Here is a 16,359-nt window from a genome sequence, read left to right as displayed (position 1 = left end):
TGATGCTTGTGTCCAGCAGTGCTTAATAAACTGATATGAACATCCCATCTCTGTGTATCTACACCTTAGCACAGGCTTGACTGGCAGTGGATCCTTGACGTTTCTGTGCACTTTTGAAAATAATGAAACATTTTTGTGTCATCCCAGTTAACAGAGAAGCTGCTGGACGCAGAAAATGAAGCCATGTCCAAGATTGTGGAGCTGGAGAAGCAGCTGATGCAGACAAACAAGGATCTAGAAGGCATGAAGGTTAGACAAGGAATTTTTACAGCAGTTGAACCATCAGTGGAAATGTCTTACTTGGACTATTTTATGTTAGCTTAGCCCTAAACCTTACACTAAACCTTCACCCAGACAGCCTTAAAACTAGTCCATTCAAAAATGTCTCTTGGTCCTGACATACTGTATAAAATATTTGGGGTGCAGCAATACAGAATATTTTCAGCTCCGATCGAATTGATGCTTCAGTGTGACGGTTGGATGTTTCTTCAAACCAAAAAAGACATTTTAATGCCTTTTTTGAACTTGTATTTGATTGAAATGACCAACACTTGTTTGATCTCAAAAGTGCATTTTTACAATGAAATGTATCTGTATACTGTAGCTACACCTGCCTCAGTTTCTGCTGCACACACTTTAGACTCATTTAGTTATGTACAGTACAATGAGAACAGCACCATAATAAAAATCAATTTTAAACAAATTAAATTAATATTTCACAAATCAATTCGACATGGCAATAAAGATAATTACATATAATCCATCAAATGTTCTGTTTATAGATTCAGTAGTATTTCCATCAAACTACATTGCGTTCATTAGTTCATGCACACATCCAGTTTGCTATTAAATGTTACAATTATAAAATAAACAAAAACAATTATCGAAATTACAATCCAGCCGAAGTCAAGGCAACATATGAAAAACTTGAGCCTTGTTTTTCAGTTCATCCTAAAATAACAGCAACAAAAAGTAAGTTCAGAAGAACACATTTCTGTGATGGCATTGAGGGCACGCAAGGCGCAATTGACTTTTTTTCAAGGTTTTGCATTGAACTAGCCGCTTTTGTCAGGAATTTGAATAACAAAGATGAAAAATGAAGTTTTGCATGCCGCTTGAGACCCCGTCCGCCACCAGCCACAACAGAAGCCGCCGATTGCTTGCGCCTGCAGGGATTTTGATGTCAGTTGACTGACGTCATGTGACATCTACATTTGCTGTACAGTATCGTTCGATCATAAGTCTATCAAACCGTGACCATGGTGTATTTTTGCGCCATTAGTAATATAGCTGTTACTTCAATTTTTTTTAAGACAAATAGTGACCTAATTCACTAATTAGTACAAATGATCCCATCCTGCCTGAGTCGTTAGGTTTTGGACTTAATTACATTTGTAAAATTGCATATCTTGAATTGTTGAAACCATCAATGTGTACCAGAGGAAGGCATCATTTAGTGCTTAATGGGACATGATGGGATATTTAGATCAACACAGCCAAGTAGTCAATATTTAATTGTTCCAGAGGGGATGTGGCTAAGCGCATTTCCTTCCTGCCTTGAGTACATTTTCCTTTTTTATCCTCTCATGGAAACTCAAATCACAATTAGTAGCATAAAACTGCACCGAGGTGTTTTTTTGGAATATTTTACTAAACTTATTTTGAAAACAGGACGTTCCACGTTCTTTGTGTACATTTGATCACACTAGACTTGTGTACCTAATGAAGCGTCTCCTCACTGCACTCACACAGGAAGCCTACAAAGAGACCAGCGGGTCGCTCCAGTCGCTACGGCAGATCTTGAAAGAGAAGGACGAGGCCATTCAGCGACAGAGTCATCTGGAGAAGAAGATCCACGAGCTGGAGAAGCAGGGCTCCATCAGGATCCATAAAAAGGGAAACGGCGACATTTCCATTCTGCCCACGGCATCACTCGCCGGTGCGGAAGGCTTGTCTGGTGCCACATCGGGCGGAAACGGCGTTGCTGTCAGTCCGGTCCACGTGGGTGGGGCGGTGGATGTCCCGTCTCCTCCACCACCTCCGCCGCCTCCACTGCCAGAGAATGGCACATGTAGGTGTACTCTCCGATGCCTTTAGGTACACATTTTGAAATACTGTATGTCCTCACACAGTGGCCTACGCTCCAATAGACAGCACCCATCCATCCATCCATTTTCTATACCGCTTCTCCTCTTGAGGGTCGCGGGGGCATGCTGGAGCCTATCCCAGCTGACTTTGGGCGACAGGCAGGGTTAGACAGCATCCACTTGACTAAATATTAAAGCTTGTGAGTTAAAAACAAATAAAATACTTCAATTTTTTATGGCACTTATCCCTCAATAGGGTCGCAGGGGTATGCTGGCTGACTTTAGGAGAGCCAGGATACACCCTGGACTGGTCGCAGGGCACATGTAGACAAACAACCATTCACACTCACATTCACACACTCATATCCATACGTATGGACAATTTACAGTCACCAATTAACCTAACATGCGTGGTTCTGGAATGCGGGAGGAAACCCCATCTCCTGACTGTGTGGCCAACATGCTAACCACTCGGCCAGTGTGCGGCCAAATAAAATACTTAATTAGTGTAAACAAGCAAAGTACATCAGTATGGTTTTACAGCCGTGCCACAAGTGCAAAGTGGAATACATACTACAGTATAGCTCACACCATTCAAAATAATGCTGAAATAATAACACCATCCTCATCACCTTTGCCGCTGTCTTCCCCAGTATCAAATGGACCTTCGACGACCACTCCGACGCCAGCAGCTCCTCCTCCCCCGCCACCCCCGCCCCCACTTCCACCTACAGGACCCACTTCAGACATGTTGGCCCCCCTGCCTCCTCCGCCTCCCCCTGCAGCGCCTCCACTGCCCGGCTGTGGGACCCCCACTGTCATCATGAACTCAGGTTTAGCCGGTAAGTTTAGTGAATTGGATACAAGATATAAGATATCTTATTGGATGAAGCAGGTAAATAATCATTTTAAAGTCATAATACGATGTGTGTGCTTACCCTGCAAAAGCTTTATTAGTAATACCCGCAGAATACCTCTTCATTCTTCTTCTACTGCTTTACTGTTTCTTGCCATTGTACCTTTATTTTTCAACGTTCAGCGTCTGCCCACTGACTGGCAATGAGATGAATGCTTAGGCCTGTACTTACTTTTAAAGCTTTTTCTCTGAGTTTTAAAGAATCCGCTATGGGTAAAGTCATAGTCACCTACAAATACAGTTAAACGGAAAAGCACTACATATTGCTTTTGTATAAATAAAGTTGTTTTCTTACAATTAATTCAGCCTTCAGTGTAGGAACATTTGTTTATTTATTGTACCTCTAATGTTTGTTAAACAAATCTTTATCTTTGAATTGTTTCCTTTTCTGCCACCCAGAGGGACCCATCAAACTTTTCTGTAGGTGCTGCCTTTTACCCTTTGCTTCTCTCATTCTTTCTCTCCCACAATGTTTGAAATTGGTATTTTCTGTCTGTCAAACACACCTATCTGTTTTGAGCATAATCAGGAGCCACGTGCTTTAAAACGTGGGACATTTAATAGTCTGATCAAATTGTAATAATGATGTTAATACATACTGTATATATTTTGTGTCCGCTAAGAAAATACCAAGCGTCAAACGTTCTGCATGGTTTTACCTTCCCACCGTGGTAGAGTATTGTGTTTATGTGTTGGTTGCATGCACACAACACTGCTCTCTATCTGCTGTCTGGCTCCGCCCACCTTAAATGCCAGCATTGATGGATCAGCTCGAGAGTCAATAAAGACCCATAATCTCTCCCATTATGCAGAGCCTGCATAATGCATGATTTACAGGGCGAATAAATGTCATCCTTGGGATAGTTTCAATGTGGTCTCAGAAAAAAAAAATCCACTCTCCAGGTACAGTTCTAGCCCATGCCACACCCCATGTGAAAAACACGGCCTTGACCACTCAGAGGATGCATATTTTGTTATATGTGAACACGGTTTTGTCACCACACCCTGGTACAGTTCCCTACTCCCCAGTTGCCCCTGCACGTGTTTGAGTGTGCGTATTCCAGCATTAGAAAGTGCCTCTATTGACTCCTCCTTTTGCTCCCCAGCTGTTAAAATCAAGAAACCCATCAAAACAAAGTTCCGTATGCCAGTCTTCAACTGGGTTGCCTTGAAACCCAACCAGATCAACGGGACCGTCTTCAATGAGATAGACGATGAGAGGATACTTGAGGTGACAATCTTCAGGCCGCTTTCCCGTCTTGTTTGCCTCCTTCTAATTGTTTGCTGGCATCCTAGGACCTGAACGTGGATGAGTTCGAGGAGATGTTTAAGACAAAAGCACAAGGCCCGTCGATGGAGTTCACCATGAGCAAGCAGGTCATCCAGAAGGGGCCGAACAAGGTGACGCTGCTGGACTCCAACAGGGCGAAGAATCTGGCTATCACACTGAGGAAAGTGGGCAAGACACCAGAGGAGATCTGCAAGGCCATTCAGCTGTAAGTCAAAGTTAGAAAGAATTTTTAGAAATTCATTATATCCCTGCCCACACGGTGGCCTAGTTGTTTGCATGTTTGACACACAGTCAGGAGATCTAGAAGATCTGGATTCGAATCTCTGTGTGGAGTTTGCATGTTCTCCCCGTGCGTACATGGGTTTCCTCCCACCTTCCAAAAACATGCATGTTAGGTTAATTGGAGACTCTAATTTTCTATAGGTATGAATGTGAGTGTGAATAGTTGTTTGTTTGGCGACCAGTGCAGGGTGTATCCCACCTCACCCGAACTCAGCTGGGATAGCCTCCAGCATACTCACGCGACCCAAGTGAGGATAAGCGGCATAGAAAATGGATGGATTATATCCCTGCTATTTGGGGGGTTTTGTCCCGAGATCGCCCGCGGCAGCGTCCTGACCTTTTCTGGCGCTTCTTGATGTGTAAATATAACCTTAAGAATCCCTGAAAAAACAGCCACTGTTGTGTGGTTTGAAGACTTGCAAGCTCGTGTGTCTCGTGCTCCTTTCCTGTGGATGCGGAGCCACCAAAAGGAAGTACGAGGTGCAAACAAAAGCGCTCAGCCATTCAACCCTCACACTAACATGTACTGTATCCTGTATTATTATGGGGTTGTGTATTGTGCTGACATTTTATGCTTTTTATTATCATGAATGCTGTACACACACACTGTGCATTTATTCAAACATGTGATCCCTCCGCTCAGGTTCGACCTGCGGACTCTGCCGGTTGACTTTGTCGAGTGCCTCATGCGCTTCCAGCCCACGGAGAACGAGGTTAAAACCTTGCGGCAGTTTGAGAAGGAGAGGAAGCCAATAGAGAGCCTGACGGACGAGGATCGCTTCATGATGCAGTTCAGTAAGATCGAACGGCTCATGCAGAAGATGACCATCATGGCCTTCATCGGGAACTTCACAGAGAGTGTGCAGATGCTAACGCCGGTATTTTTCCATGTGTGGGCTGTGTGAAATTGTTACACTGTTGTTACATTGAATGTACTTCCTGTTATTTTCTCACAGCAACTTCATGCAGTCATAGCTGCATCAGTGTCCATTAAGTCATCGCAGAAGCTGAAGAAGATTCTTGAGGCACGTGAGCTCTTTGTCTTTGTAAACTACTGATAGTGTTTTATGTGGTACCTCATCTTAACATGGGCCAAAAATGGCATCAACTTCTAACATTTTGATAAGTTTCTTCCATTTTCTGTGGTGCCTGAAAGTGTAATTAGCCAACTTGACCACTATGGGAAAACCTACTTATTGTGCCTTGAATCGCATTTGTAATTGTCATGGTCAATTCTGTCCTGCAGATTATTTTAGCACTTGGAAACTACATGAACAGCAGCAAAAGGGGCGCAGTGTATGGATTCAAGCTGCAAAGTTTAGACCTGGTGAGTTTATCAGAACACCCCTCATTCACTATGCAGTATCTCCAACATGTCTGACTCCTCGTTCTCTTTTGGCTTGCAGCTGCTCGACACGAAGTCGACAGACCGCAAGATAACGCTGTTACACTACATAGCCAATGTGGTGAAGGAGAAATACACGCAGTTTTCCCTTTTCTACAATGAGCTTCACTATGTGGAGAAAGCTGCTGCAGGTGAGCCTCAGTGCTGTTTTTCCGAAGGAACCTGCAGGTTACACACCACAGAACCACTGCACTCCAATTGTGCTTTTATAATTGTAATAAGAGTCAGCAGGTGTGCAGTGGGATACATTGTGGTCATCTACGCCTATAGTGGACGGCATTAAAGGTGTGCCCCATGTTGCGTGCACTGACAAGTCATCTTGTGTTCCCAGTGTCGCTAGACAACGTCCTGATGGATGTGAAGGAGCTGCAGAGAGGCATGGAGCTGACCAAGAGAGAGTACAGCATGCACGGCCACAACACCATGCTCAAGGATTTCATCACACACAATGAGAGTAAGCTGAAGAAGCTGCAGGATGACGCCAAGATCGCACAGGTGAGACGAGCGCGCCACGAAGGTGACAACAGGTTCAAGTGCGTACATGGACACCATGCGCTTGCCTTTGTTTTAAAGGACGCCTTCGACGAGGCCGTGAAGTTCTTTGGAGAGAGTTCAAAAACCACGCCGCCGTCCGTCTTCTTTCCCGTGTTTGTGCGCTTTGTGAAGGCCTACAGGGTGAGCATCATAAGAACACAACATGCTGCTGCAAGTTTTTGTGGCAAAACGCTATTCCTGTTGGTATGAGAATGAGTCCATACGATGTCACCGATTTGCAAGAGGGCGCCTCCGACAGTTGGGAAGTGTTGTAAATAAACTACCAGTCCACATACCAGTCTTACTCATGGTGTCTTTAAAGACAGAGCTAAAAAAACACATCACACAGCAAGATAACAACAGACTCTGCCAACGAATGATCCTGAATAACCAGCAACTATGTGAGCCCTAAACGTGTAACTTAGCAGCTGTTTACAACAACAGCACAGCAAAGCACGCTGGCAAACAGGAAGTGCTGTTGTCAAAAGTGTATACGTAGGCACATATTACACTTATCGGTATCAGTTGATATCGGATTCGGAGATTGAGAGTTGGACAATATATCGGTTGTCGGCAAAAAAGCCAATATCGGACATCCCTGAAAATAACAATTTATTTAGAAATAACGGCATGAACCACTTACAATTGTGTGTGAACGCGTGTGCGTACGCATTAAAATTTCCCTACAATGCGTAACCTTCTGCATACTACACTCCTCCGTGCTCCTCCACTTCCTCCTTCCTGTCGAGTGTGTTTTTACATGCAAATGGGCCGGTCATGGAAAAAATTATCAGACCACCACTGTTTCTTCAGTTAATTGATGGATTTTAATGCCTGGTACAACTAAAGGCACATTTGTTTGGACAAATATATTATAATATAATAATAACAAATATTGCTCATAAGAGTTCAATTTAAGAGCTGATATCTACCAACTTCCATGGTTTTCTTGGCGATAACCAAAATCACTTAAGTTCTTATATGAATAGTAATAGCATTGTAACGCTTACTATTTTTGTTGTCATTGTTATATTTGTCCAAACAAAGGTGCCAGGCATTAAAATGAACAAACTGAAGAAACAGGCCTGGTCTAATCATTTTTCCCATGACTGTATGCCAACCTCTTATCAACTCTTACCACTTCTGCCACTTGTGGCCGTTTTTATGGCTTAAAATCGCTGTATAAGTGACATCCACTAGCGTGTAGTTGTGTCATCACCTCTTTTTGCCTCTCGTGCTTCCAAACGTAACATAGAAATACGTCTTTGGTATTGAGTGAGTTCAAATGGTCACCTCGTCATCTCATACGAAACCGCTTTAATGCATAATTGAATATTTCAAGAGCACATTAATCAACAACAGGGGGCATTTTTTTTAATTTTTTTACATTCTGAATACACTTAGACTACGTAGTCAAGAGTGTCTTTTGCGTTATACAGAGAGAACGTGTTACTGTCAGCATTATGTTCATATCTTTTCCTCAGCAAGCCGAAGAGGACAACGAGCAAAGAAAGAGGCAGCAGCAGATTATGATGGAGAAACTTCTAGAACAGGAGGCCATGATGGAGGCAGACCAGAAGGTAAGCCAGGTCCTACCATACCCAGGCTCCCTGCTGTTATCAGAATTAGAAATGGACAGACTACCTGCTGGTTCTGCACCCTGCTGGGCCACGTCAGCTGTTACACTTGATGTTTTTGATTCCAGTACTGTTGCCGTCAAGCACGCACTATATTAAAGTGATTGTGTGTGTTTTGTCAGTCTCCTTCACATAAGAACAAAAGGCAACAGCAGGAGCTGATACAAGAACTGCGGAGGAAGCAAGTAAAAGACAGCCGCCATGTCTATGAAGGCAAAGATGGAGCTATCGAGGACATCATCACGGGTAAACTTACCTGGACCACATCACACACATACCTGTATAAAGACACAAACACACACACACACACACACACACACACACACACGGGGCTATCTGCATGTAGGCTTCCAGATGAACTAACGCTGACTTTTTTTTGGAGAAGCAGATGTATGAGAAGCAAACAAAGCTACAAGCTAATCCTGTGACACTCTGAGGTGCCTCAAGTGTTGCTGATGTCGCCGATCTGCTTTGGTGTTGCTTAGTAACACATGGCCGACGCTGTGACTAACTCCAAGGAAATTCATTGTTATCAAGAGAATGTACTGTACATACTCACAGCATTGGGCACAGCTGCACAATAGAAGGAAGCCATCCAGCACAAGAACGGTATAACAAGTCCGCCTTTACAAAGATGATAATACTCACTTCTGATTGTCGCTGTCATTTAACGTGATTACATTGTGATACATATCCACAGTGTATTTGTGAAATGTTACTTTTTAAATAGGTCAACAGAACAGGTACCTGCTTAGTTCGATATGCATCACTTGCTATTACAGCATCATTTTGTAATTTTATAGCCTAACCTCAATCTCTTTTTAATGTAATAACGTGCACTAACCACTTGGAGTAGGCATTGAATATTTGGACATGAAAATTGTGTTTGACAGCGATGAGGTTCTGGAAACATGAGACATGTGTCTTGAATGTGCTTGAATTTGAGCATTGATTACCTTATTTGCAGTGGAGCGTATAATTATGCATATTGCATGTTTGCAGCAGTGTGACACCACAGCACGTTACATGTGGAAGTGACAGTGTCAATCAAAAGTGGGGATTATTAGCAACCGTAAGTCGAGGCAGACATTTTCGTGCAATGCGACTCCAAAAATACAATAAAGCTGACTGAGGCTTCCCAAGTGTGAGGCAGGCCCCCCGGGAAAGCGTCCACATCCTTTTCAAACCTGCTAAGCTAAATTTCAGTCAGTGAATTGATTTGAGTTTCTACAGTGAGTAAACAGAAAATATGCTTCAGAATTCTTGGAACAGGTGTTATTTTCTCCGAGGGGAGGCCCATGTGCAGGTGTGCCTAATACCGTGGGTGGGTGATTGCCTATGCACTAATACAGTCTACAGCGTATTGTATATGTTCAAGCTGATGTGGTAACACAACCACAGACGGCGTAGTTTTGCATTAACTGGCTAATGCTACCTGATGGTTATTTGCTTTGTGCTAACCGGTGCCAAACTGCTGTAGGAAGCCGCTTTTCTTATATTGTTGTCTTGTCTTGGCTGTTGTGTTTGTTGTCATTGCCGCAGTGCTGAAGACGGTTCCCTTTACCGCCCGCACCGCCAAGCGCGGCTCTCGGTTCTTCTGCGAGCCCGCCCTCAATGAGGAGTACCATTACTAAGCTTGTAGAACTCTCTCTCCTTCCCTTCCAAAAAAGAAAGGTTGCTAGAACACTCCGTTCTCCTCTTTTTCCTCTCTCACTTTGCCCTCAAATAACCTTGCACGCCTTCTAACCTTCACTTGGGCCCTATTGTGGTGATTCCAACACTATTACATAGCACACTGTGTGTGTTGAACAGTTTCTCTTACATCCTAAGCATGACAAGGTGTTGGGGCGTCGGGCCACCTGCATGGAGTGCTACACTTTCATTTAATAATCATTTTATCACGCGAGGACAAGAAAACTGGCACTGGATAGAACCGCAGGCTCTGAAGTTTAGCTAAATGCTGCCATCTAGTGGCTGTGGACGGAAAGCCACGCTGTAGATTCCGCTTTGTTGTTATGACATCATCAGAGGCTGCCGCTTCCTATGTCGCATGGCACGTGCTCCCCCCACTTTTTACCGTTGTCTTTAACTTGTAACCCAGCACATGATGCTTAAACGTTACAAGTACAAAATAGAATATGACAAGTCACACATCAAAACTTCCCATAGGAGATAATGTAAATCCAATTCATCCGTTCCAGACACCCAAATGCATAATAGTTTTATGTGCAGAAAACAATGCAAAATAATTCTACATGACGAATGGATGGAATTTATCGTTGATGCGGACTTCCTGTTCAGTGGCGGAGCCAGACATTTTTCCGTGTAGCTCTGCCACTGTTCCTGTTCACCCTGGCGAGGTCAAGTTCAATAGTGTTTCTCATCTTCTTTATCAACGTGCTGGCCCTCGCAACTTTCTTTGGCCCCATGGCGGGTTATTGAGCGCGATAAAATACCGCACGCAATAAAAAAAATGGCGCAGACCAGACAGCGAGGCAGCAACGTGAACTCCATTCCACGGAACGACAACAGTACACGGCAAGCGGACTAGCTTGTTAGGTGCAATATTGTACGAAAAATATTGTGCGGAAAATTTTGGGGCTCTCTAAAACCGAGGCGTGTCTGTATTACCCAACGGGCCAGCTGGCTCTTGACATAAATGACAGCAATTTCAAAACATTGTGCAGCATCATGGTATCTGTTGAATGACTAACTCTAAACAATTTAGCCAGAAAACCATGAGATTGTGAAGTTGTATTCCAGCTGTTGTGCGAGTGTAAAACTGTGATGTTGCTCAGTTTAACATGTGACAAAGAAACCAAAATTAAGTATAGCAGCTATTTTTATTCTGCGTACAAAAGGTTCCATATCCCTGATGTTCATGAAGAAACACCATTCTAACATCATCTAGACTCCATTTTAATCAACTATAAATGAACACTGGATATGCCCGAATTGGAAAAAGGATAGAAATGACTTAGGACTTGGACCTTTTTGTCAAAATGTTTAAAAAAAGCAAATATTTTTCTCATTCTTTTGTCATTTCATGCTTAAAAAAACCAGCACGTCAACAAATAAAACAATCACACTGAGTCAAAATGAAGCCAGCGTTGAAATAACGTTGGCCATAACTGCACAGTGAAACCTCGGATACTGAAGATGTGATTGTTGCCAAAGACGTGATGAGGCAGAAGATCAACACGGACAACTCCAGTGTGTTTTGAGTTAGTTTTGGAATTCACGAGGGGTTCTCGCCTTCTTTATCAAAATGCTGGCCCCATTTTGGTTTATTGGGGTGAGAAACACTATTGATTGAAGAAATGACTCACGGCAAAACAAGAAGGTGGTGTACGTGTTGATCTTGCTGCCCCTTCGCGTCTTTGGGAACAATCACAACTTCCTTTCATTCATCCTTTATATGCATTTTGAATTGTTTTATGGACATTAAACTATAATTTTACATCTGCGAAAACAGGTTTTGTGTTCACATTTTTGGCTTTCTGGAACGAGTTAATTGGATTTACATCATTCCTTATGGGAAAAAAGGATTCGGCTTGCGTCCGTTTTGGTTAGAGTCGGACCTTCCGGATTGGACTAATGACGCTAACCAAGGTTCCACTGTATACTGAATTTTACGACACAATGCAAAGATACAGCATTTCATTGGTAAATATTCTGTTATTCTTATGATATTTTCTGCCCAGTCGCCAGTGAAATGAATGTTTTATTGCTGCCTTTTACACACCAGTTCTGACAAACGTCATGCCTGTTAGGTCATCACTTGTGCAAATGTTGCCTCTTGCATGCCGATTTCCGCATGGCCCATTGAACCATGTTACATTTCTGCCCTCTCGTGTGGGGTATTTGTTTTTCTGCATGGTGCGTGCATGCGTGTGTGTGTGTGTGTGTGTGTGTGTGTGTGTGCTACTTGCAACTAAATATGCAACTGGAAGTGGAATTACTCCTGTTGCCGTTGCTGCATGCATGCTTTGGTGCCTAATTGTTGGACAAGATGTAACACTTTGATGTATTTTCTGCTGGCAGCCTTTCTGCAAAGAAGTCTAGCGACGCAAACACAAGAGTGAAGCAGTAGCAGCAACAACAAAAATGAGCATCCTCCTGCTTGCACGCTTAGCGCCCCCTGCCTGTGCAGAGCCGCTGTGCAAATGTCCCCTCTCCCACCACCTTGATAACATCCCTTTTTTGTTTTCTCTTTGTCCAGCCCTAAAGAAGAGTAACATTACTAAATTTCCCAATGTCTGCTCGAGGGTAAGGAAGTCCTCCAGTAGCACCCCAGTAGTGGTGGATGTGTCCCAAACCTGGCAAGCAATCTCTTTATTTTACCTCCCGCTTACACGCTGCTTTACCACCTCACCTTTGGCTCCTTGACATGAAGCGCCAAGCACACCCCTCATTATCGTTTCTCAATACTTGAGAGCAGTCAGTGTACAGCTTGTACGGCAGCCGTTATGGTGTAAATAGCTGGCAACACGCGTCAGCGTGTCCAAATTGTGCGGGCGCCATTCTTATCTAGCAGTGCCTCAACCCTCTCGTGCATGGAACTCGCAGCTCTTCCACTCCATGATGACACCACCGGTGGAGCTGGATGTTCTCCGCCTTCCTTCCTTCGCCCCGCAGGTGTTGGATGGGGTTCAGGTCTGGAGGAGACACACTTGGCCACTCCTTCACCTTCACTTGTCACGTGTGGAGGTTTGGGCTTCCTATCACGTTGCCGGCAGCACTCATGCAGCTGTAAACCACAACTCTTATGACGTGTGTTGCCAGATGTTTGGACGGTAACGACGGTGTGTTGCCTCCTTTGCAGTGGAGGTCCATCTATGCTGCTAGACAGGCTGAACACTGACTACTCAGCGGTATTGGGATGTGTATGTGGGGGGTGTTCTCACTGTCCTTGCTAGTTGAAGAATAAATCCCATTGGAAAAAAAAAAAAGAGGAGGATGCATCTTGGATATAAAAAGTCATTTTTGGTGTCAGACATAACAAGTAGAGCCAAGATGACCCGCAGGCCTTCCTGCTGCTGCTGCTTTGACAGACAGGCTGCCAGCGCTGATAGCAAGTGAGCTGACGAGATGACTGACGGCTCTCTTCTTACCCCCCCCCACACCCCCTCCTCGTGTAGATCTGAGGAATCAGCCTTACAGGCGAGCGGACGCCGTGCGGAGGAGCGTGAGGAGACGCTTCGACGACCAGAACCTGAGACCGATCAACAACGGCGAGGTGGTCGTGTGACGAGGGGGACAGTGCACGTGTTTGAATAGGGGAGTAGGGGGCGCTAGTGAGGACTAGGGATGGGCATTTCACTAGATTGGCGGGGAAAATGAACTAATCGATCAAAACAGAAGAGGTGGCGTCATGTCAGCAGTGGCTGAACAACATAGCAGCAACAGAACCAATGCTGGAATAGCAGCAAGGGGCGACAACTGTTTCACACACCAACAGCTGGATATTAAAGCGCATGCAGAGGTAGATAAAGCTGCTGGATGCTGACCACTCCTCACCACACGGGTGACTAGAACTAAATAGAGGTTATCAACAATCAATTGCAACACAACCTTAGTGATGAAGCCCATCCCGAGTCGGGACGTCTTAGAGGGAGATGGAATGTTGGACACTGAAGGCATGGCAACGATGATAAGTAGCAACCGTAAAGAAAAGGGTGTGTATGTGACACATGAATGCACCGTGTGTGTATATGTGTGATATATATTTATTATATATGTGAAGGACCTGGACTGACTTCTTGTTTAATGGAAAGAAATAAGTGCCTACATTTGTTTTTGATGTCACTCGTGTCTGCAATCCAACCTGACTTGGCCGCAACGTGGAAACAGAGCATATTTTAGTGGTACTATTATTTTTCTACACAAGCAAGAAGAAGTTTGTCTCAACGTCAACACCTGATAAAGACTACAGTGTTTGTTGTGTTCATCCGTCGGCTGTTAGCTGTTGAGAATGCAAATCACTCAAGTCGTGGGACGTGATTTCAAGACAATTTAATGGGATGTTGTACAAAAGGCAAAACACTGCAGCGTGACAAAAAGCGGGGGTGCACTTGGTACATGTTTTTGGGGGATGAGTTATTTTTTAATGTTGATTTTTTTTTTCCCAAAAGAACACAAATTGTTTTGTCATTTAAAAAAAAGTTATTTAAAAAACCTAATTGCTTTTAAATTTTTACAAAAAAAAAATGTATGATACAGGACAGAAATACAAATCTTGATTAAAAAATTCAACAGTTTTGCCTGTAAAATGAGTAATTTTTTAAAATCTTATTTTTAAATAGGTGAAACAAATTAAGTTATGTAAACAAAAATGTGTTTTTTTTACAAATCATTTTGTAACGCTAATAAGATAAAATAGTTTGTCATTTTTTTAAACAATTGAATAATTTGAGCAAGAACTACTTTAAATAATAATAATTATATATTATGAATAATAAAAATAATAAAAAATTGGGGGTGAAAAATTATATTTTCCAAAAACTTGAAGGAACTTCAAAACTAGCTTTTCTGAGTGAAAACATGAATGCGGCACAGCAATCACGGCTGAGTGTGCTGTGCATCCTCAAGTGCTCCTTTTGTATAATTTTCGACTAGATTCTCTTGTAATCGTGTTTTTAAAGTCATATCAAGCCAGTGCCGAGATTTAAAAAGGGGGAATAGGGCATCAAAACGAAACTTCCTGATGACATCACAACTGGATGTTTTTTGTCACTTTGCCTAAAACATGTACAGATTATTAACTACTACTGCATCTACTCATTTTATTGATTTAACCACTGACGATTCCTTTAAGCTCATGTTTTCATCTCATGGTTTTAAAAAGCAGAAAAAAAGGTTTCTTAAGTGGTGTACAGTTTTTGTACTGAAGTGACAAGATGAATAATATTGTACATAATGTTGAAAAGCATTGCCTTGTGCGATACAACTTGAATGTTATTTTTTAACTTATAGTTTCATTTTTGTGTCTATTTAATGAAGCCAAATGCAACAAAAGGAGCGTTGAACACAGTCCAGATGCATTAAAGATTGATCATTTATCAACTTGATAATTTACTCACCCTGTCATCTCCAACTAACTGGTTCATACTGGCATGTTAACTTTTACCACAATTTTTTTTTTTTAAAGAATTTCTGTGCTCATTGCAAATTAACATCTTTTTGTTTTGATTGGGAGATGTTGCATTTCCAATAAATATGATCAATAAAATATTTACATTGGAATATTAAATTGTTCTTTCTTCCCCCATGAAGTGAGGCACCGATGGATTTGATAAGCAAATACTTCTATTTATGCCATCATTTTTAGTCATTTTTGCTGCGTTGTGCAAAACTATAAAAGGTGACATTGTTCTGCATGCTTTGAATGGGAAGAGGAATTTTACATCTGAGGATCTGAATGTGCAATGTTTTTTGTTGACAGCAACAGTTCATTGTTGGGATGCACAATATTTTTTTCTCAAGGAAAAATTTCTGCTTCACTTAAAAAAAAAACTAGTTTGTGCACACCTGAGAGGTAAGAAAGTTGGATACCAGTAGATTTGTCCGAAACAAATACCTATTAGCAAAAAAACTGCGACGGCGACTCGAAGTACAAACCGTGGCTCGGCGTCAGTATCTTTGGCGACGCGGGCGTCTTCGTGGGATTCCGGTGCGGCGTCGTGGCTGGCCTATTTTTTTTTTTTACCCCGTCGCAGAGCGCTTGTGGAGCATTTAGTGCAACTAGTGCGCATGATGTCTGAGGCATTGGGGGTCCCACACGACCGACGCCATGTTTGTTTCCAACACGTGTGTACTGCACGTCACACGTAGAGCTTAATTTGCTCGCCCTACAGAACAGTCCGGGTAAATCTCACCTCAGAGCATTTTTTAATCGGCTATGGGAGTTATTTTCCAATGTTAGCATATTTATTGATATAAGGTCATAATTCCTCCATATCGGTCCGATATTTAGTTTCATGATAGATTTTTCCTTTGACAGTTAACTTTTTTTGTTTTTGTTTTAATTTAATGGCAGTCAAAAGCCAGGTGTTTTTATGCACATACCATTAATATACTTGTTTTCTAAGTTGTGGCTGGCACACACACTATACACAAATAGTAAGTTAATTGTTTGTAAACATATTTGGGTCTGGAGTGCCTGCCCAAGCATCAAGTGTGAAAAGTCATTTTTGGCAGAAATGGTG

The 16,359-nt window shown here is 42.7% G+C and overlaps 1 protein-coding gene across 14 annotated transcripts in view; it reads left to right on the top strand.

The window, feature by feature from the left end:
* The window catches only part of fmnl2a (formin-like 2a), a 68,037-nt gene extending 51,707 nt beyond the window's left edge, over positions 1–16,330 (top strand). For 4 of the 14 annotated variants that reach the window (XM_054786419.1, XM_054786421.1, XM_054786422.1 and 1 more), the window contains 15 exons: positions 148–249; positions 1,753–2,071; positions 2,741–2,929; positions 3,403–3,423; positions 4,110–4,234; positions 4,300–4,499; positions 5,220–5,454; positions 5,533–5,601; positions 5,823–5,903; positions 5,983–6,112; positions 6,313–6,476; positions 6,555–6,656; positions 8,000–8,095; positions 8,275–8,398; positions 12,375–13,274. In XM_054786419.1, the coding sequence (XP_054642394.1) occupies positions 148–249; positions 1,753–2,071; positions 2,741–2,929; positions 3,403–3,423; positions 4,110–4,234; positions 4,300–4,499; positions 5,220–5,454; positions 5,533–5,601; positions 5,823–5,903; positions 5,983–6,112; positions 6,313–6,476; positions 6,555–6,656; positions 8,000–8,095; positions 8,275–8,398; positions 12,375–12,541 (2,124 nt within the window). In that variant the 3' untranslated portion in view covers positions 12,542–13,274. The other 10 variants (XM_054786424.1, XM_054786431.1, XM_054786427.1 and 7 more) reach the window with 10 other exon arrangements.
* Positions 16,331–16,359: the final 29 nt, after the last annotated feature.

The sequence above is a fragment of the Dunckerocampus dactyliophorus genome, chromosome 9 (genome assembly GCF_027744805.1).
Source record: "Dunckerocampus dactyliophorus isolate RoL2022-P2 chromosome 9, RoL_Ddac_1.1, whole genome shotgun sequence".
Classification (NCBI taxonomy): domain Eukaryota; kingdom Metazoa; phylum Chordata; class Actinopteri; order Syngnathiformes; family Syngnathidae; genus Dunckerocampus; species Dunckerocampus dactyliophorus.
This window is presented reverse-complemented; position numbering and strand designations above follow the sequence as displayed.